The following is a 21755-nucleotide window of genomic DNA, read 5'->3' as shown; positions in this document are numbered from 1 at the left end:
CCTGCATCTGGTAGTGAAAACAGAATGTTTGTGACATGGTAACAACATGGGTTAAATTCCAGGCGTGAAGCAGGCGAGTCGTAGTTTTAACATGTTAACATGCTCTACCAGGGGAAAAGCTGAAGTATTTTTAGCATAACCAGAGTGTTTGTCTCTGCACTGTTCTGGCCTTTTTTGGAATTGTTAAGTCAGGTCTGGAAACAAATACAATAGCCTTTGCAACAGTGAAATATCACCTATTTTCTTTTATTGTTTGCCACAAAGAAGACTACAAGTTGTACTTCCAAAGAGATTAAAGGAGAGACATACATCAGCTACTTTCAGCACAGATCACTGCTTTTACAATGCCAGCCATTCACTTGCTGCTTCCCTATTTCTGCCCATGTCTCCCAGCCTTTCCTACTTACATGCTTAGCCCTAACACCTCACAACAAAATCAAAACGTTTTTCTTCATTATGAAATTCCATCCCGAGTTGTTACTTGAAGGCACTGCCCCTTGCTCTGCTGTTTGACTAGGATGAGTGTGCTCAGAGGGGTCAACAAAACACACTGCCCCTCTCGTCCTGCCCCTCACACAGCCACTCAGACCAACCTCCAAACACGTCAGGGAGAAGCACCTGTTGACAGAATGTTTGATTTTATCTTGTTAAAAATCCACCATGCTGTGCTGGGGCAGAGCCCAGCCAAGTGAGTTAGGGATAAAGGAGATGAAGTTGAAGCACAAATGTAACGACAAGAATCAACACAAGGCAAGTCTGAGGACTGAAAGGGAAATCACATGGAGTGAAGGAGGGATTCTCCCCCTCTCCTATTTTCTTATCTCATTTCAAATAACATTCCCTTCCTTCTCCCCTCTGCCTGGCACTAGCATAGGCATGCAAACACAGCTGTAAGGATAAGCCATCTGACAGTTCATGCTGCACATGGCTGCCATCAGCATGCCCAGGGACCAGCAACACCTAAGCCACACATGCAAGTTACCCAAGAAAACAAGATTTTTGAAAGGATTAATGGTGAGAGAGGTTCGTGTGGCTGCAAATAGGAGACTGTGGTTGATCATCTGCTCCCAGCTGACGGGAGAGAACAAGCCTTTTCCTTGTCCCAGTTCTTCTCTTCCTCCTCTTCAGAGATTGCCATTACCAATCTGGAATTACTTCTCCAGTTACTTCTTGTTGCTTCTGGAGTGGGAGAGAAGATGGGGCAGGGGGGTTGCGTTTGGCGACTCGGACTCATCTCTCAGGCAGCAGGACGAAGAAGATGGCCTTGAGGAAGTGACCAAAACTGCAAACAGCAGCCACGAGCCAGTGGGAACGAAGGCTGGGGTCAGTATTCACCACACATTTTGTGATGTCTGCCTAATGAGGAGGGAAGAGAGATTGTCAGAGAGAGATGCCCACGTCAGCCACTTCTGCAGGCTGTCCCAGCCCCACAACCCACGGCATGGCACCACCACTGCTGCAGCATTAGGTATTGGCTCTAACACTTCCACACACTGAAAGTTACTAAGTCAGGCTCAAGAGCCCTGCTAAATACCCTTTCCTGATTCCCCATAGACGAGGCAAAATGTCCCCCTTTTCAGCCACCCCTGGGGAAAGAAATGCTACAGGAAAATTATCCAGCACTTTCCATTTTGGATAGCTAAATACAACTTTCTTTCCCTGTTCAAAAGGTCTAGGAAGCCTTAGCAGTATCAGCATTTCCATCTTTTTCTGTAAAGCCAGATGCTTCCCAGAGGTTGTCCTGTTTAATATCATCTCAAGTTGCTTGCACTTTTTCTCTTGCCTCAATGTTTTCTTTGGAAGACATTCAAGCAAGCCATCCCCCAATTTAAATCTAAAGCAATGCAAACTTTGTAGCTTTGTTTTTGGAAATATGTATGCCAGCAGAGATGCCTCCCAGATGTGTGGGCCAGATTTAAAGATCACTTGGGCAGCCAGCTTCAAGTATTAACAAGAAGAGAAGCTGGCCTGCAATGATAAAAAAAAGAAAAATATTAACAAACCAGCAAATTGATAGAGATAGGCTCTCAACTGGCATGGGAAGAAGAAAATGGAAAATATCCAGAGGGTAAAGTGAACAGGACAGAGGTAGAGGGGAAAATGCATTTGCTGGTGGAAGAATCAAAATTAAAAGTTTTTCTAGTGGTATAACTGAGCTGTGGTTAAACTCCAGCCTAGCACAAGGAGATGTGGACTGTGGTTGTGTAACAGGCAGTGCACCGTTAGCACATCAACCTCATGTGGTTTTCAGAAATAACTTTTGGGTGGCAAATGGGAACAATAATCAGATCACAAGGAGGGCAAAAGTTCACAGCCCCAAAAGCTTTTACTTTACAAGCTTAGCTCAGCAGTCTTCCAAATTTGCCTTCTGAGATAAGTCTCTCATTGACCAAGCACAGACAAGTCAGACTCTCAACCCTGAGATGTTCCTCCCCAAAAAAGGACATGAGAGATGATGAATACTCCAATAATCTTTCCTATTCCTTCTGCCTGCATTCAAGACATGTGTGAGCCTTGCCTGACCAACCTTGGTCATCATCAGAAGAATGGAAAAGGGGGTTGAAGGGACAAATCCCAAAGTCTGGTTAGTGAGTACAGCCACACTAACCAACCCCACCATCATCTCCAGACCAGAGCTCTGCTGACAGCAGCCTCCCACATGTTCCAGCAGCTCCTTGTTCACTGTGTCTGGAAGGCTGGCACAGTGCACCTCACCACACTGCTGATCTCCTGGGTGCTTCAGGAGAAGCTGAGCCCATGAATAACTCACAGGTAGAGACTGGAGGAAGAATGAATATAGGCATGCAATGATGGGAAGAAACAGAATGCCAGAAAGCTGAGTCAGCACCAAGGTGTGGAAATGCTGCTGCCTATAGCTAAAAACACAAGCAAACATAGCAAACAGAGCCAATATAGTTACCAAAAGATGCTGCAACATGGTACTGATGATGGCAGGTACTTTATCTGTATTGTGGAGGAAAGTAATATCGCCCTGAATACTTTCAATGATGGCTTAGCACACTCACTCTATTTGCATTTGAAAAAATCTGAACCGGTTCAACCTGTCAAATTATAGCGACCTGCATGGGGCCATGATTAAAACACAGTTGTGTCAAACTGTCCCTTTAGCTGAGAGAAGTAATGACATGCAGGTACCTGTCTGAACACGTATGTTAGGGTACCTGATCCATGAGAAACATAAGCTCTAATGGGCTTTAGTGCCTCATGTGAGCCAGTACAAGGCCCAGATATACACACTGGGTTGATTACAGCTGTAAAGGGTTAACTACCAGATGAGAAAACCTGAGAAATCCTTAAAAGCCCTGCTATGTTCTCCCAAAGGCAATGACCTCACTGCTCTAACCAAGAGGTGCTGCACTCAGAAGCACTTACAAATTTGTGTGAGGCTTGCTTAGATAAGCAAAATTGCTCAGCTGTTTAACAATTGCCTTAGCTGTTGTTATCCAAATCAAGTGTACCTGATAAGGCACTGGAATCGAAAACTTCAAAGCTACTTAATAACTCATGTCCTTTTGCCTTGTCAGGCACTGATAAACTGTTTTGATGGCAGTTTGATGTTCTACGTTAATTATTCTAACAAATCCGAGTAACATGCACTGCTTTGTAGCAAATGCTGATTAAGAAAAAATCAATCTTTCTATTCTACTGTAAAGCCACTACTGAGGCTGCAAACTCTTCCCAGGGAGAAATGATGTCTCAAAGGTTCTTTTTTTCCTCTTAGGAGGTTTGGGTTGGGCTTTGCGGGGTAGGGTCTTCCCAGCTGAAGCAGCATGTGAACCTGCTGATGAACGGAGAATTTCAAATGCCTTTCCAAAGTCCCCACGGTGTCTTTCTGGACCAGCTCAGGGCATGGTGATTACTCTTGGCAGCCTCAGCTTAAGCTGATGGAAAAGAGATGAGGGTCTGTGAACAAGGCAAACCATGCCAAGACAAACCAACACCAGCAAGACCTGGCAGTGGGCGAGAGGGTTCCACCAAGGAGTTTCTTTGGTCTGGCCCATTAGTGAACCAGGCTGGGAAATCCCTTGCTGGAGTGCCTAGATCAAGAGGAAGAACATTCAGGGAAGCACAGCACAAGATGGCAGCAGGATTAGCAGCCTTTCCCCAGACTGAAGGGACCCTCATTTCTAGAAGGAAAGTATTTCCTTTTCACAGCCCAGAATTGCTGATAATGTTGTTGGAAATGGGCTGTATCAGAACAACCCAGCAGCCTTCACAGTCCTTTTGCTGGATGGGGGGCAGTGAGGTTGGCTTCTGTTCCTTAGGGCCAGATCCCAAGAGCAATCAGCAGAGATTCAGCAACTCCAATAGAAACGTGCTGCCCATCTAAAAAGGGATGGGTGGCAGAAGGAGCCAGTGGTGGACTTATCTCCTCAGCTGCACAGAACCACTGCTGGTCTGGGGATGTGTTTTGCCGCTTGTTTGCTATGCAACAAACTTTCCAAAAATATCCTTTTGGAACTATCCAAACACTCTGTTTTCGAACTCTAATGAAGCAATGCAAAAATTAAAACGAGATGCTAATTTATCAGAGTATGCCAGTTTTACCAAAACAAAGAAAAAAGTACTTGGAAACTAGAAAGAGATGTGTTTCTATGCAACATTTCTGTTTTAATGAAACTAGATCTTTAAAAAATAGTTTCAGAGAATACATTTCAAGCAGCTCTACAGGTATGTAGTTAAAGTAAGACTCAAATGACACTGAGGCAGGGACTGGCATTAACAGGCAGGAACACTGTTACTCAATCCCAGGATATCCTCTTCACCTGCCTCGGCACAATTAATTTTTGGAATGCAAAATGAAACAGATCTGGGCATTCAAATCAAAGGTTACTTTTTAGCCCAACCAGAGAGTTCCCTGAGCCAGTTGGCCTCAAGGTGACACAGTTTTAGAAAGGACAGGGATGATTTAAGGTAGGATTAGTACTTAGTAAGTGCAAGGGATCCAAAATCAGAACACTGATACTTTCCCAGCTCCTCTTCACCAAAAAAAGGTGGTTTCACTCCTGAAGAAATCAGATGACTGAACCAGCTACTGACACAGTTGGGAAGTCTCAGCACAAAGGAACAATACTCAGTTTGGAAAAAGACATTCCCCTCTCTCCATATCTGTGTGGGTGGGGAGGCTGACCATTTCCTGAGGGCTCAGGAATAAATTTCACCTCTTGGAAAAGAGGGAATTTGCTGCCATGGCTTCATCTGGAAAGAGTGCATGCCTTGGGAACAAGATGTCCCAGAACTCAGTGGTGTCATAGGGCAATACTGTGCCCCAAGCAGCACACTAGAGGATCCAAGGACTGTCTGTGCCCCTGCCAGACAGGCACATGAAGCCTGGTACATACAGACATCACTCAGCTGCCAGCCACTGACACAGCCAGCCAGTCTGTCCAGTCTGCTGGGGAGGTCACTGGAAAGGTATCTAGTTATTCCACAGCACCAAAATAAAGTTCTTACTCTGAACAATCTTCCACAGGAACCAATACTCACATTGGGTATAGAGAGACCAAAGAATTCAGATGCTTAGAGGCAAAAGGAGGATTAGACTGGCAGGCCTCATTTTTTGCCAGTTTCTAGAAAACAGCTGGCCAAGAGTATCACGGAATCAAATAATGGTTTGGGTTGGAAGAGACCTTAAAGATCATGCAGTCTCACTCCCTGCCATGGACAGGGACATCTTCCATTAGTACTGGCTGCTCCAAGCCCCATCCAACTTGGCCTGGAACACTTCCACAGATGGGGCAACCACAGCTCTCTGGGAAACCTGTGCCACTGCCTCACAGGAATGATCCCTACAGTGTCCCACTATGACTGGCTGTTAGCTCTGGAGAAGATCAGGAGCACAACAGGTGCTGATGGGTCGGAATTGAAATATTATGGCTCAGCTGTGCAGGAAGCTGAGGACAAGAATAACTGATGTTTTTGACTATGGGGCCATAAGGCAGTAACAGAGTTATATAAGTCTAGCTCAGGTGTAAGTAGGACAGAGGTGGCCACAGGGCTGTGGAAGAGAATCTCACACAGCCTTTTTCTGCATGAAGCTGCAGGGAGTGCACTCTCACTTTCATTTACCAGGATATTTTCTGGTCTGCACATGCAGAAACAAGTTTGATGAGCTAGCATTTCTTACCCAGCCTCCTCTCCGCTTCAGCCATGTCACCAAGGTCTTGCGGACAAACTCTCCCAGGCAGTCAACGATGGTGTGAACCATGGCTGGCTGTGCATGCCTCACACAGTCCACTGCCAGCCCAGCTGCCACAGCGTAGAGGGACACCACCTTGCCCCACGTGATGCCTGTGAAAAGAACAAAGCTCATTCATATTTACACACACACTCAGGTCAGCCTTGAAGAATCAAAGGAAATTACTCTGCTTCATTACATGTGCCCATGCTGCCTGCGTGCAGCCACAGTCCTGTATGCTCACCACATGGGGGAAAAGAAATACTAAGGGACCAGGATTGGGGAAAACTGTCCACATAGAGAAGCAGAATGAAATAATCTGACCTCCGTATGATTTGACTGCCTCTCAGCACTGGCTGCACAGCTTTGGAGAAAGCAGCCCAAAGGCATCATCAGGATAAGGAAGATGTTAACCACCATGCTTTGTATTGCTCTCGGCCATGCACATGCTGCACATGAGGTGATAGAATTCAAATAGTTTGAACAACCTGGGGTTTTTGTCTTCAACACAAATCTTAAGCACCCTTAGACAACACAGTCCTGTTTTTTTCTAGATCAGAGAAAACTGTTCCAATGTGACACTCAAAGCCCACGAGATAAGCATCTTCAGTTCTATTATGGAGCAAAAGCAACAAAGGGAAGCAAAGCTACAAGGCCCAGAGGGTTCATAGAATCAGAGCTGAAATAGAGGAGTCATAGAATCCTGAGCTGGATGGACCCACAGGGATCATCAAGACCAGCTCCTGGCCCTGCACAGGACACCTCAACAATCCTACTCTGTGCCTGAAAGCATTGTCCAAACGCCCCTTGGGGTGCCTGGGGTGCCTGTTCACTGCCTGGCCACCCCCTGGGGAAGAATCTTTTCCCAATAACCAATCTAACTCCCATGACACAGCTTCCTGCCATTCCCTCGGGTCCTGTTGCTGCTCACCAGAGAGCAGAGTGCCTACCCCTCCACTTGCACTCATGAGGACTGCTGCCCTCTTCCATGTAAGGACTATGCCTCAGTTTCCACCTGAAAAACAGGTAACTTCAAGGATTTGGCCACTCTGCCTACTTAGCATTGTCTATGCTACACCAGTCAAGGCAGTGCAGGGGTGGAGAGTCAGTCAGTTATCTAATCTCCCAGAAAACAGCCTTCCTGCCAGGCTGACCTCCCTGCAGCAGGCTCCCCATGGAGGTTGTGCCAGCAGTAGTCATCTTCCTGTTAGTGCTAGCGATAAGTGTGAGAGCTGAGGTCTAGGTACCAGCCAGCCTCTCGGGGGCTCCCCTGCACCTTACCAACAGCACAGGACAGAAATCCTTCATGCTCAAACATTGCAGTCAGCTGCCCTTCTTCAGGCTTTTATCAGGACCAGTGACCTGGAAACACAACCCTTTCACTCCCATGCAGAACTACCACTGCACAATGGCAACCCCCTCCCTTATTTTATCATCTGTATTACAGATAATATTACAAATAGACAAACATAGCCATATTTATCAAGCATACTGTGATGTATTTTACAGTGTCAGGTCTCTATGGAATCTGTCCAAAGTCTCTCCAAAACATAACCAGAAGCCTGGTGAAGTTCTAATATTTAAAAACCACATAGAACTGTTCTTGCAGGATTGCAGCAAGAAAGAAAACAGGTGAGAGAACGGAAAGATCTATGCAATGACTAGATCTATGGACCAGGAGGGGTTAAACAAACCACCAGAAAACTGGATGTGCTCAGCAAGCAAAAATATAATTTTAATGGAGTAGAGAGCCTCTCTCTTTCCTTCATTGCACTCTCAGATCTGCAGGTATCCTGAACCAACTCTGAGATGGAGCTCCAGCCTCCTCACAGCTCTTCTCACTGCAGTAGAGTGCCCCATGTTTCTTTAGAAAACATGCACATTTCAGAGCATTTCCACTTCCACTTACACTTAGTGCCTCAAAAGGGACACTCACACTAACACCTTTAGGAATTGCTTGCTTTTCTTTTCCTTAAATAAAAACAAGAATTAAACTTTAGAGGAACTCAAACGTCAGCCACAGGAATACCTTGTTAGACTGAAGAAAATCTATTCAGTGTTAAAACCCCCCAATTTTTAATGACAAATGTTAGATAAAAATCTACAGATCAGGCTTTTGCGTACAGCAACTGTAACAGCATTAGCCTGAAGCTTTGCAGCAACTGTAACAGCATTAACTCAAATCCTCTGTGATACTCTGTCCTTCCCCAGAACTATCCCTGAGATCAGAGGAAGTTATTAATGTCGCTAAAGCGACTGTTTCTTGTGGTTTTATTTGCCAACTAAACCCTGCGGTGTCCCTGACACCAGCGCTGTCACTCAGGAAGTTCACTGCCTGTTTGGCATTCACACTATTTATCTGCCTTTCTCACATTGTGTGTCACCATGACAGCCAGCAGAACGAGCCAGGAAGAGGCTATGAAACCACGAAAGACAAGACAAAGAGGTTCTCCCTGCAAGAAAAGGGCTGTCCCAGTGCAGGTCAATACATCTCTGCCTAATGAAAGAGGCTTTAAGGGGTTACACTCCTTGCTGATGTTACCTCCAGGACTAGAGCCTCACCTGGCTTATATACAGCTTTAGTGTAAGTCAGCTTTACAGTTATCCATCCCTGCAGAAATGTGGTTCCTTGCATCTTGAGTTACATAACAAAAGTTACCCAGAATTCCAGGGAAGAGTTCACTGGCTTATTCCCAAGCTTTTACTGACAGCACTCTTTAAATATCTGAAGCAAGTCCATTAGCTCTGAGATATTTACATGGCAGTAGCAAAGACTGACAGGACTGAGGTCATGCTGGTACAGGAAGACAGCTCCAATCTTGGTTAACTTTGTTTTGAACCCAGGTTTCTCTTTCCAATAGAAGAAAAGTGTATCCACAGCCTGTGAAAGATAAAGGCTCAAGAGACCCATGACTTCCCCAGCAGACAGGAAAGCAGTTTGCTCTAAGGCATATCAGTCTAGAGAGGACGGAGAGGAAGCCCTTCAGCTCCAGCTTCCCTGCCAAGGTTGTTCCATGGTGGTACCTGCTGCAGGACTTGCACGAGGTGAATGCTTCCCTCACATACAGAGAGAGCCCCTCTCCTTTTCACCTGACAGCAGAAAGAGAACGAGCTCTTGGCTAATGTTTTTAATGGTGATGGATGTGGAGTGCTCAGGGGTCACATCCTCTTTCCAGAGCGTGCCCATAAGGGTCAAAGCAATCCTTCAGTCTGCCTTTCCTATTACTAGCAGAGCCAGCCCATGGGGGCAGGAGAGGAGGAAATCCCCTCCTGATTTCCATTTGTCTGGAAGTCCTCTTGCCACTGCTGGAGGCAGAAGATGGAGACAGCTGGCTGGGCTTCTCATTCACAACAGCAGGACACAGCTTACACTCTTGTTCTCACTAGATATTGTAGGGTGAGAAGCAAGGCAAGAGCAGGCATCTCCAACACCTGAACCATTCTTGTGGCTGAGCTCCCTGCCCAGGAGGGTCCAGCAAGCACCCAGCCCCAGGCAGAACAGGGCAGGGGAACACACCCCAACAGCCCTCCTGGGCACTTTCCCAGGACACCAGCTCCATTGACTTTTCTCTCTCAAGGACTCCCTTGGCAGGGGCAGAGGAGCACAATCTACTGAGAGGGCAGTGCCTCTGCCCCCTTTGATGTCCAGGCCAGGTTCAAAGTGACACCAGTGTGATGCATCTCTCAGCACAAGCTGGAATTGCATCTGGCCAGTGCACATGAGAAGCAAAAACATGTCTTGCTCCAAATTCCTCAAAAGGCCTGGCTGTCATCCACACTGGGTGAAACAGGCACTCATCACCAAGCAAGAAAATCCATTCACAGCTTCCCACTGCGTGGACTAACATGCACAGGAGCTAACAACAACAGGGAATGGAAAACTAGTCCAGAAAGGAATGATCAAAAGAGAAAAACAGACTGGAACAAAAGGATACGGAAAAAGTGAAGGGCTGCTTAGAAGGCATTATAAAAAATAAGAAATGCGAGTTGCACACTCTAGGCCAGCCATGGAGCTGAAGGTATGTAAACACTGCTGAGCCCAGGGTAAAATGAATTAGCAGGAGAGGAATGCTCTTGAAAGTGTTCCTGCTCATATGAGCTTGTCTGCCTCTGGGGAGAGCTGAAGAAGCCATGAGACATGACTGCGGTCTCAGGGCTCCACACTACCCGAGGTTATTCAAATAAACTTCCCTCTGCTCCACTCAGCATCAAAGTCTCACGCACAAATCAGACCTAAAAGAAACACGATCCACTGCTAAACTTCAACAGCTGGGAGAATACAGCCAGACACAATATACTTTGGTGGAGAGAAAAGCCAAGAACGATGTGTGACAAGTCAGGAAGCTTAAGTCATAAGGCCTAAGCTATGAGGGAGCAGCAGGATGCATTTCTAACAGCATTTCACAGAAACTCAAAATGATTTGGGTTGGAAGGGAACTCAAAACTCATCTCACAGCTTCTCTGGGCGACCTGTGCCAGGGTCTCACCTCTTAAGAAAGAATTTCTTCCTAATATCTAATCTAAACATACTACCTGTTAGTGTGAAGCCATTCACCCTTGTCCTGTCACTCCAGGCCCTTCTAAATAGTCTCTTTCCACCTTCCTTCTTGGCTCCTTCAGGTACTTGAAGGCCACAATTAGGCCACCTGGAGCTTCTTTTCTCCGGGCTGAACAATCCCAACTCTCAGTCTTTCCTCACAGCAGAACTGCTCCATCCTTCCTCTGATAATCTCAGTGCCTCCTCTGGACTCACTCCAGTAGCTCCATGTCCTTCCTGTGCTGGGACCCTAAGGCCGGAGGCAGGTCTGAGTGGGGCAGAATTACCCTCTCCCCTGCTGCCCACTCTGGGGGATCAGCCCAGCACACGTTTCTGGGAGTTTCTGGGTCCCAGTACCCCAAGCTCTCACCCACCAGCATCCCCAAGCCCTTCTCCCAGGACTGCTCTTGATCTGTTCATCCCCAGACTGGACTGATCCTGGTGGTTGCCCCCCCCCATTAGTACTTGGCCTTGTTTAACTTCATGAGATTCCCATGGGTCACTTCTCAAGCTTGTTCAGGTCCCTCTGGATGTCATCCCATCCTTCAGGTGTGTCAACAGCACCAGTCACCTTGGTGTCATCTACATCCATTTGCTCCTGCAGGGAAAGTGCTTTCTCCTCAGAAAGCATTAACCTTACATTCCTATTACACAGGGTTCACTTCAGCCCAGGTACTCTTAATTAAAAACCAAACCCAGTAAAAACCACACTGAAAGCTTTTAAAAAGCCCTCATGCTTAGCAGCTCTTACCAACAGGACAGAACTGCTTCCTTTAGGAAAGGAAAATGTCTCTCCCTTTTCTACTTCTGTTTCTCTACCAAGTGACCTCTTCCTTCTGGCCTTTGTTTAAACACCTAAGGTAAATGTCAACTCAGCCAGGCTCTAAATCAAAGCCTGTTCAAGATAAGGGAAAGTCTCCTGTTACCTGCAGAGCACCTTTGGACCACACATCAGAACCAGAGGTAACATCACAGAGATGATGCTGTTGCAGATGCTTCCCCATCAAAAGCAAATCAGGGCTGTGAGGTGCTTGTCTCCACACAGAAGGGCTCTCCTCACCCTCAATAACTAATGAGCTGTTTGGAAACAGGGCAACAAAATAAAGCCTGAGCCTTACCATAGTCTCTTCTCCCAGATGACAAGCCATGGGACAAGAAGAAATGGCCCCAAATTGCACCACATGATGCTTATATTGGGTATTAGTAAAAATTTATTCACTGAAAGAAGAGGCATTGAAACAGGCTGCTCAGGGAAGTTTTGGGCTTAGTCAACACTTGTAGATGGTGTGGACAGGAAGTGAGAGCACAGACATAGCTACAGTGTGAAGACTCAAAACCAGACCAGGATGTGGAAGATAGATAGACATGTAAAAGATTAAGGAGAAAACCCCTCCAGCAAAAAGGGTCAAAATCCCCTGCTTCCTTGCTGGAAAGGCATTGTAAGTGACCAGTGGAGCTCCCCAAGCTGTCGAGGCACTGCAGTGTCAGACTATAGCTGTTTTCCTAATAAACTTGGTAATTGGCATGAAAACTCAGACTAAACTTGAGCGTCTGGTTTCCTTTGCTCAATAAGAGCCTCTTTCCTCTGAACTATGAAAAAAAAAAAATAGGAATGAATGTCTGGCTGCCACAGCCAACTCCGATTTGCTGGATTTATTGTTAAATGCTGCATTTTGAGACTGCAGTGGGATCCAGGAATGTTAAAAATCAGCAAACTCCTACCCCTCTGCCACTCAGCAGCCTTCTACATAGGAGAAATTAGAATAACAAGTTGATAAAAGCAATTAAATACAGAGTCCCCAGCAGAGAGGAGAAAGAATTAAGAACAGAGCATAGAGAGCTCTGGGAGGATTTGAATCAGCCCCTGTGCAACCAGCACACTGCCAGCCATTTCTGCAGCATGGTGTCCCCGGAGGAGGGGCAGAATTGTCAAAAGAGCTTGAGTCCAAAGTCTCCAGCATTGTCAGCCTCACAGGGCTGAGTCCAGATTCTATTCTTAACACCCTGAAAACCCAAGTTTAGAACTAAGAGGTATGATTTCTACTTTTATTTTAAACTACCCACACACTTGGCTCCTGAGCTGAGAAGTCAAAGAACACAAAAATTGCAGCTCTCAATGAATTTGTCAATATACATTGAGAGCAGAATTCCCAGGAGGCAGCAGATTTTCTCCCCAGTATCATGGTAATGCAGCATTGCAGCACACACACTCTGCTCCACCTGCAGCATTCCTGGCTTTCTGGCTTAGTTCTCTGTGTCACTTCAGCTCTGGACATGGGCCAGTCCCAATGCAGTCAGCTGTAGTCATCTAAGATCACCTACTCACCTGCAATGCAAATTGCACCTGGGTCTGCCAACTTGACCTTTGTTTTTCTGTGAGCCTTGATGCAAGTAAAGCTCAGCACTAAGTGACAAGACAGGGCACCTGCCCTTTGAACACAGCCACACTCAGACATTCCTGCCATGAGCTCACAGGGCCTCCCAAGCCAGCCCAGTGCCAAGGCAAGCTGCACCCCAGGCATGCTCTGAAAGGCTGTTGAGGGCTGCAGTATTTGCCACACAGTCCAATTCCATCCATTTCCAAAGACACAGCATCAATTTCCATAACCCACAGAGTAAAATCTGCCCTGCTTGACCTGCCAGAAGCCCTGCCTGGGGAGTCCCTCTCAGAGATCTATTTTGCCATCTGTTATGATTCTGGGGAGGATCTGTGCTCTCCACCACAAGACACTTCAGACCTTCTGCATGTCAGGGCTTCTCCAAAGCGCCAGTGGTTCCAGATAAAGAAGCACAGCTGATTGTGAGGATTAAAAGGTTTTGAGTGATGTAGCCTATTTGAAAATACAACAGAAATCTGGACTTCTATCCTGTAGCAGCTGTTCCTAAAGTGACAAGAGTCCCCGTGTCCTGTGACACTTCCCATGCTACTGTCACTGGTTCCAGTGCTTTCACATTTCTATGCTGCTAGCAAGTTGTTTACTTGGGTTTCTTTTACTTTTTTTTTTTTTGTTTTGTTTCCAATCTTTAACATCTACTGTCCCTTCCACAGACAACATGACACTGCAGAAAGCCTACAACCATGTCAGAACCTGCCTGGCATAAATCTCTCTAAAAGGTTTCTCTTCCCTCAATTCCCACAGGCTGCTTTTCCAGTTGTGGGCAGGGACTGTTTCCAGGGAAAGCTGAAATTCCCTTGCAGGAACACAGCACAGGGCATAATTTTGTTTTTGACCATCATCTCTGGAACCAGTCTAACAGCAGCAGCAGAACACTCATATCTAAGCAGGGAGAAAGCTCAATGCACCTATTCATGTGGAACAGACTTAAAGGCCAAGACTCCCTCAATATGAGAAAGGAGAAACACAGGTCCCATTGTTATTCTAGCCATTGTTGGGGGAAAGGAAGCCACAAGGAGAGGAGCTCCCTTGTGATGAGTTGATTCTGGCTCCCAGCATCAGCACTGTGAGCTGGAACAAGGGAGACTCCCATGCAATGAATCTTCTGCAGTTGCCAATGGTGAGCAAAGAAGCTTGGAATGAGTGACCTCCCCATGCAATGAGGTAACACCACATCCTAACGAGGAAGGGCAGGAGGTGCCTTCTAGAATGAGACAGAATCTACTGGGAGGATATTACAACCCAGGGCATTTCCCTGCCAGAAGACAGGGTAGAGGACCTCTCATTAAATCATTAAAGCAGGGCACACTGCCAAACTGCCCACAGCCCTTTCAGAAACCAGGCCCCACCTTACAGGCTGTGCCAGGAACACACCTTCCACGAGAGAGGTGGCTCCATCCTGTTCCTTTCCACCCAGCCCTGTCTGCGTATCTGTCCGGGCACAGTACCTGCAGTGAAAATCTGTGCAGCCACTGCCAGGAAGGCGTCCGACACCACCGTCTCTGAGTGCAGGGAGATGTTCAGCTGGCGGGCGATGTTCCGGTAGACGTTGGGGCGAATGTACTCCAGCTCATCCCCTGAAACAAACAGCCAGGAGTCAGCATGCACCACACCAAGTCCTGCTCTCACCATGGAGGAACTATGGCTGGGGTCACTCCAGGGATGCTTTCAGACAGAGTTTGAACACCAATTTAAGCAGGCAGCAGAGTGCTCAGGATCATTTAGATGCAATTCCCTGCCAAGTGCACCCTCCTTTCCCAGTTTGCTCTGTGACTAGGACACCTACAGGGAGTGGGGGCAGGCAGTGGCCCTGTACCAGTGGTGTGGCTGCAGTAATCCCTGATATAAATGCTGTCCCCAGGCTGGCTGCCTGCCTTTTCTCCAACACAGGAGACAGGCCTCAGATAAGCAAGGCCCTGTCATTTTATTTAAGAAGTGAGAAGGAGACATGTACATCCACAGAAGCTTGTGAGAGATACGCCCTTCCTCAGCACCCCATCAGGCTTGTACAAAAATGCCTGAAGTGCATGAGAGTGACTCAAGAATGCTGAAGGCTGATGAAAGCCAAGGATCCACCCAGAACTGCACAACATTAATTGAACAAAGAGACTCCCAACCCAGCTATTTTATGCTCACACACGCACTTGAGAGTTAATCTGGAGTACTTTCCTTCCTCCAAATGGTTAAAGAAGTATTCATTTGCATGGCTGACTGCTCAGCAGCAAGGTTCCTCACACACACAGACATGTGCTTTCACCTCCAGAGTGTTTTCTGCCCAGCTGGGAAATGGCTGGAGGTGTTAGGCCAGCTTGAAGACCAAGCCAAAAATACCAAGGTCAAGCAGAGAATCTCCTCCCAAAGGACTGAGTTATGGAGCTTGGGAAACAACAGTAAAGCTTTTCCTCTGTAGCAAAACAAGTAATTTTTGAGTAGTAGAATTAATAAAGCCCAGTTTCCAAGGGATTTCTCTCTCTGTAGAGGTTCATGGATATTTAATGAAGGTTGCACAGCTGCTGTAGGAATGTGACACAACACAAACATCCCATGGGACCAAGGCCCTTTGTGCATGGATAGCCCTTTTTGACTTAGGTTTAGGACACACTGTGCTCTTCTCCTGCCCAAGGGTGCTCTAGGAAGAGGAAGATCTATGCCAAGAGCTTTGTATCCCACTTCAAGACCCAGACTTGGTCCAGACAGAGGGCAACTGATTCTCCTCTAAATTTCATTTATATAGGAGCTAAAGAGGAAGATATCACTGCAATCAGGAGCATGTTACAGAGCCATTCACTACTAATCCTTAATTCGTTTCTCTGACAATCAGCATAGGCAAACCCCAGCTCTACAGAATTCCACAGCTGAGCTCTCCTGGCCCTTTCTGAGTGTGGGATTGTCCCTGTTTGATGGCAAGAGGAAACTTGCCAACACATGGTCAGCCCTGATAAGAGGAACCCTTTTGTGGGCTACTCAACAGCTGTACCCTCCTCACAAGCAGCGCACGGGCTTCCTGGTAAATGTAAGGAAATGGGGATAGCCCTGGTTAGCTGGGAGGGAGGCACAGGAGGCTGGGATCAGCATTTGGTAGCCTGCCACTATTACAACTTCAAACAAGCAGTGCCTGGAGGCCCCAGATGAGATCAGGGCTTGGTTGGAGGCACACATGCCCTGTTCAGCAGCAGGGCACAGCACAGACAGGAGCATCCGGGGAAGGAAAGCACAGGAAAGCATTCCCGTGCTCAGAGAGCCTCCCTGCCCCAGCAGCCCCAGGACCTCTCCTGTGGCACTTTGGTGCTGGTCTCCAGTGTCCTTGCCCAACTTTGCAACATTTAGAGCAATTTGGGGGCTTCTCCTCCTTCCTCCAGTGATTATGGAAGAATTAGCAGGGCAGCAGTGACAGTTCCCATGTGCAGCAGCTCAGTGCAGTCATCAAAGGGCACTTCCCTAGCCCTTGGCCAGAGGAAATACAATTTCAGATAAACCAGGCCTCTGACACACACAGCAGGTTGGTCTGGGTTGCCTCATTTGGCCATACCAGTAGGTTTTACCATGTCTGACTCATTAATTGCATTAATTAGCTGCTAAGCCTCACTGAGCTGATGGGGTCTCCCTCCCTATGACCTCCAGCTGCATCGCCTGTGCCCAGGACTTCTGCTGGCCCACGAGGCACTTCACTGGACTCTCTATGTGCAAGTGGGCTAGGAAATACTCCAATTTCCCATCTCCACAGGCTTCCCAGCACTATCACGAAGAAAAAAACTGGTCTGGCTTGTTGCATTGCTTAGCAAGTGGCTAAGGATTAGCATTCCAGGCAGGTGGCTGGATACCAGTTGGCCTTGTGCTAGTTAGAGCAGCAAAGAGCAAAAGAAAGGCATGGGCCATGTGGCAAGTGGCATTTCAAAAGAAACAGGACAGAAATGACTCCTCATCCTAATGAGGAGGACTGCTCAGCTTTCTGGTTGCATGAGTACCACATAGCACTCTCCAAACAGATTTGTTCAGAGAAGGCATCAAGTTCCTGGAACTATCAGGCAAATCTTTCCATCTGGACATGCATAAGTACCAGCAGAGTCATCCAGGAGATGCCTTCAGATCCAGTGTGCCACCTGCTTGCCCTTTAACATGTTCCTGGCCACCCACAGAAGATTGGGTTGAAAGCAAATAAATCTCAACCCCCAAACCAGGCAGAGAAGAAAGGGAGTACAAACAGACAGTGAGATTGACAGAACAAAAAAAATCCCTCAAAGACCAAACAACCACAGGAAACAAAAACAGAAATAAAGTCAGCATAGAAGAGAAAAAGTGAGAAAGAATGAATAATAATAAAAAAAAAAAAAGAAACACAGCTATGCCTTAAAAAGAAACTTGGGATAATATCAGGTAGAAAGAGGAGAAAGTGGGGAGACACTGATTTTTTAAGGCCCAGCTGATGGTTATTTTACCAGACTCATTTGAACTCTGATGTAATTAAATCAGATGCAAATGATGGTGATACTTTCCAAGCCAGACGTGCACTAATACACCAGCCTGCAGGGATGTTGGATGCAACTTCCAAGAATGAGGGTGCTGAGTTCTCAAAAGACAAAGAGCTGGCCTTGAGCACACAGGATGCTACATAACCCAAAACAAAAGGCCAGGAAACTGTCAACATTTAGAGGGTGCTCCTCGTACAACCATGTCTTCATGTCACTACCTCCAGGTGTGGCCTTCAGATTGCTCTCCCTGAAGCCCCCATAGTTGCTGTGCTGTGAGGGTGGCACCGAATGCCAGCATATGCCAGGCAATATCAACCAACTCCTTCTCGCTCCAGCAAAAAGCAAGAAAACTCAGGTTTTGCTGAATGACTAAGGTAGACAAAGGAAAATTAAACACACTGTCATTAAAAAGCAGCTTTTATGAAATCTTCAATAACATATTTTCTAAGCAACTACCTCCAAATTAAAGGTCCTGGCAGCAGGGTGAGCTACTGCTGAAGCCCAAGTCCAGCGATAGCAGCGCCCTAGAAGATGCCAGATTTATCATGGCAATCAAGTCACTCACATCTGGAGAAAACACTGTAAGATCAGTTAAAATGCCCAGCTGAGCAAGACTGCTCTAAGTACTGTGAGAACTGTTACTCAGCTGGAGACCTGTGCATACAGAATCAGTCTGCTGCTGGGCTTTCTTGGACTGCAGTGTGATTTTGAGCTGTTGCAAGTCCTCAGAAAAAGGCAGCTCTGCAGAAACCCTCTGCTGAGCAGTGCTCCAAGAGACTGAGGAAACTCAAAGCAAAGGAGCTGTTTAAGGAAGACCACCAAAACCAAAACTAAATACTCAAAACGGAGAAGACAAATCTCGGTATCATCATATGAAAAGCATCTGCCAGAAACCTTAGTCTGGTCTGGATTGCTCCATACAGTTTGAGGTCCCCCCATCCCAGCAGGCACTCACCGAGTCGGAGCAGTATGGTGGACACCTCGGCCAGCTTACCCCCAGGCACTGGGGCGTTGTACTCGGGTTTGCTCCAGCTGACACCCGCCCGAATCAGCCTTGAGTTTATGTAGTCTCTGCACAGAGCCTTGGCTTGGGACACAAGCTCTTTGTCAGTGGGAGACCTGTCAAAAACCTCCATCACCTCTGCAGCAAAGACTGAGGAACGACGGAGCACTTCCATCCTCGACTGCCAAACCTCTGCATGCACTGACTGCAAGGCTGAGCCAATGCCTTCGATGAGAATCTGCAGGAGTTGTCTAGTAATCCTCTGGTCTCATGGTCATCACAGCTCCCAGCAGCTCTTCTCCACAGGCCAGTTTTTCATTTTAGCTGGTAAATAAAAGCATCTGTAAGTCCTTTAGCATTGCAAAGATGTAAATCAAAAGCTCCAGAATACAGTTATGCTAAAGTCAGTAGTATCATATTTGCAAAACATTTCTCTTGGTCCATCTTACAGATAAGGGGCAAAGTCTTGCATCTTTCAGCCACTCTGCCTTTCCCTGGCAGCATGGTCCATAGAAGGGCTGCAGTTTTGAACTCTCGAGGTGTTTCCTCTTTTCCAGTTCAGATTTGGCAGTTCTAGAATTACCCATCAGAGAGACTAGACTGTCAGAGCATGGAAACACTTCATAGAATGTGTAGACAATCTCAGCTTGTTTCAATTAAACTGGAAAAAACAAAAGAACCCCGAATACCAGTTACAGTAACCTCAACCAGATGTCAACAGACATTCCAGCACAGTAGGTCATGGATCTTTCTGAAGAAATGGCACTATTGCAAGAACAGGGGTATGGGAGCATTTGAAATGTCTTGATGGAAAGACAGTTTACCATATTCTCAGTTTAGGTTTTGGTTGTGCTACGCTTTTCCCCCAAAGCAACGTGCATACTACTTCTTCAAAACATCTAGCAATAGCAGAGAGAGCAAAACAGAAAAGTAGATTTTTAAAAAGCTTTAAGGTGTGAATGCCTAAACAGAAGATTCAAAATTTCTTCAGAGTCACCTGAATTCATCTGCTGATCTGAGTTTTTAAGCCAGTGCTGCTTTTGAAGTGAGAATCAGACCAGTCTTTATTCAGATGTTAAATGCATTTTTCAGTCTGCAGTTTCAGATACCTACTTACAATGATGATTCTCAAAAAAACACAGCCAGTTATTTCAATTTGTCCCAAGAAAAAATATATTTACCTCTCATGTTGCACTTTTTCCCCCTCAATGATTTCTTTTTGGGTTTGCTTTCATGTTTCTTTAGAAGATCTGCATCACTGGGCACCTGGTTTAGGATTCATAGGTTACTGTCACACTTCTCTGGAGAGCACCAGCCTCCTCGGCTGTGCTTTCGGCAGGGCTCATGCCAGTGCCTCCTCCCCCGTCTCTGTCAGCCCCACATCCCGGCTGCACTCCACCGGGATCCTCGGGGCTTGCTCTCCTGCTTTTAAGAGACCCAGGCGCAGAGGAAAGCTTCTGGCTTTAGCCTTGTAAGGAAGATGAAATAACCGGGAGGTGGGGTTGCTATAGCCAGAGAGAGACGCTTTCTCCTCCCCTTTCTTCTCTCTTAAGGAGGTTCTCTGCTGTTCTTCACTGGGCTTCGTTCAAGGACGACTTCAGCGTGAGGGTGGGAGCATCAATTCTGGACCAGGTTACCCCACGTAACAGGCAGTGATGAATGCACTGCTGAAACAGGAATAATTCCTGCTGGATTCCCAGAGCAGCTTTTGCAGAGTTGATGTTGGCCAGTCATTTTCATAGGGTAGCCAAGTGGGGGGAATTATATGCTGTCATACTCAGCTGTGGGTTAGCCCTACCAATTCAATCTCCTCTGTCATTTTGGACTATATCCCTGCCCATGGCAGGGGGCTGGAAACAGATCATCTGTAAGGTACCTTCCAACCCAAACCATTCTATAATTCTGCGATGATTTTATGATTAACATGGCCACAGCTCAGGGCTAAGGCATGCAGTGCTTGCAACTCCCCCTGAACTACAAGTAGTGTGGTTAAAAAAATGAAGAGTTTGTTGATAGGAAATAGTTTGTCCAGAATGAAGTGTCTGGCAGGAATTTGTCCACTTTATCTCAATGCGTTAAGAAAAACATCTCAATTAGCTCCAAATATTTATAAATTAATTTCAAGTCAACTCTTTGTTGCAACATTATTGTATTGATGCCACAATGCTCAGCTTTCTTCCATGTGCATGTGTTATACCACTTCATCTCAATAAATCACATACAAATGTTGGCTTTTATATTACAAATTGAAACAAAAGAAGTTTTAATAATAGAAATTTCCTGCAGCCAAAAAATTCTGCCAGAACAAACACAAATTCTTCCCAACAAATAACAGTTTGTATATTAGCAGCTGGGTACTTGGCATGTTCGAAACACAGCCCTTCTGAAAGGAGGTCAGAAGTGAGACGTAACTGTTGCCTTCGAGAAAAGACAGAGGAAAGTACAGCTCTCCAAGGTGTTAATCCCATAAATCCCTCAAGTACAACCTGCACCAATGCTGGTCTCCAAATTGAGGGATAAAAAGGAACAAATGAACTGCATGAAAAAGCCTTATTATGTGACGTACTGAACATTCTGGCCAGCATCCAACACACAACTCAAGCACAGATTAACACAGAGCATGTTGGCTGCCATTAATTGGATTGCTAGAGCCTGCTTTGCTGTCTTGGAAAAGGGCTGAGGTACCTCATACCCTTTGGCAACAGATCTTTCTGAGCTGGCTTTTTCAGGGAAAGGAGCAGGGTTAAGGAGAGTACATGCATGCAGTGATGCCAGCTGGGACCCCAGCTCAGCTCAGTGTGATCATGGTAATATGGCAATAGTGACTGTGCATTTCCAGCACCAGATGTATTTGCTCCAATTTCCCTTAGGAATTTGTTTTTATCTACTGGCCTTACTCACATTTAAATATAGACAGAGGTCTGTACCACGGAAGCTGAAATCATGACTCTAGAGATTCTGTGCCTAACCCTAAGCCCCAGTCCACCCCTTCCCTGCAGAGTGCGCCTGATAGTGTCTTGGAAAAGAATATTTTTGCCTTTGCTACCTTGATGGCTGAAAAATCATTAAAAATTACGCCTTAGCTTCCTGCAGCAGCTGACAGCTTGACACAGGGGCCCTATCTTAACTGTTCCTATTCAGTAGGCCTATG

At 46.4% G+C, this 21755-nt stretch overlaps 1 protein-coding gene across 3 annotated transcripts; it reads right to left on the bottom strand.

Annotated features, from left to right (window-relative positions):
- Nucleotides 1-230: 230 nt before the first annotated feature.
- Nucleotides 231-20093, bottom strand: BOK (BCL2 family apoptosis regulator BOK). Of its 3 annotated transcripts, XM_085069857.1 has the most exons (6): nucleotides 19786-20091; nucleotides 19054-19265; nucleotides 18557-18928; nucleotides 14581-14709; nucleotides 6149-6312; nucleotides 231-1356 (listed from the first exon to the last, which is right to left on the bottom strand). In XM_085069857.1, exons 3-6 carry the CDS (start codon nucleotides 18777-18779, stop codon nucleotides 1231-1233), a joined length of 642 nt encoding a protein of 213 aa, XP_084925983.1. In that variant the 5' UTR covers nucleotides 18780-18928; nucleotides 19054-19265; nucleotides 19786-20091; the 3' UTR covers nucleotides 231-1230. The 3 variants fall into 3 exon arrangements, with proteins under 3 accessions (XP_084925983.1, XP_084925982.1, XP_084925984.1); XM_085069856.1 differs by lacking the exon at nucleotides 19054-19265; XM_085069858.1 differs by lacking the exons at nucleotides 231-1356; nucleotides 19054-19265 and adding an exon at nucleotides 1363-3902 and having other exon boundaries at nucleotides 19786-20093.
- Between the last annotated feature and the right edge of the window lie 1662 nt (nucleotides 20094-21755).

Source organism: Lichenostomus cassidix, chromosome 9, assembly GCF_008360975.1.
Source record: "Lichenostomus cassidix isolate B80296 chromosome 9, HeHo_3.0, whole genome shotgun sequence".
NCBI lineage: Eukaryota > Metazoa > Chordata > Aves > Passeriformes > Meliphagidae > Lichenostomus > Lichenostomus cassidix.
This window is presented reverse-complemented; position numbering and strand designations above follow the sequence as displayed.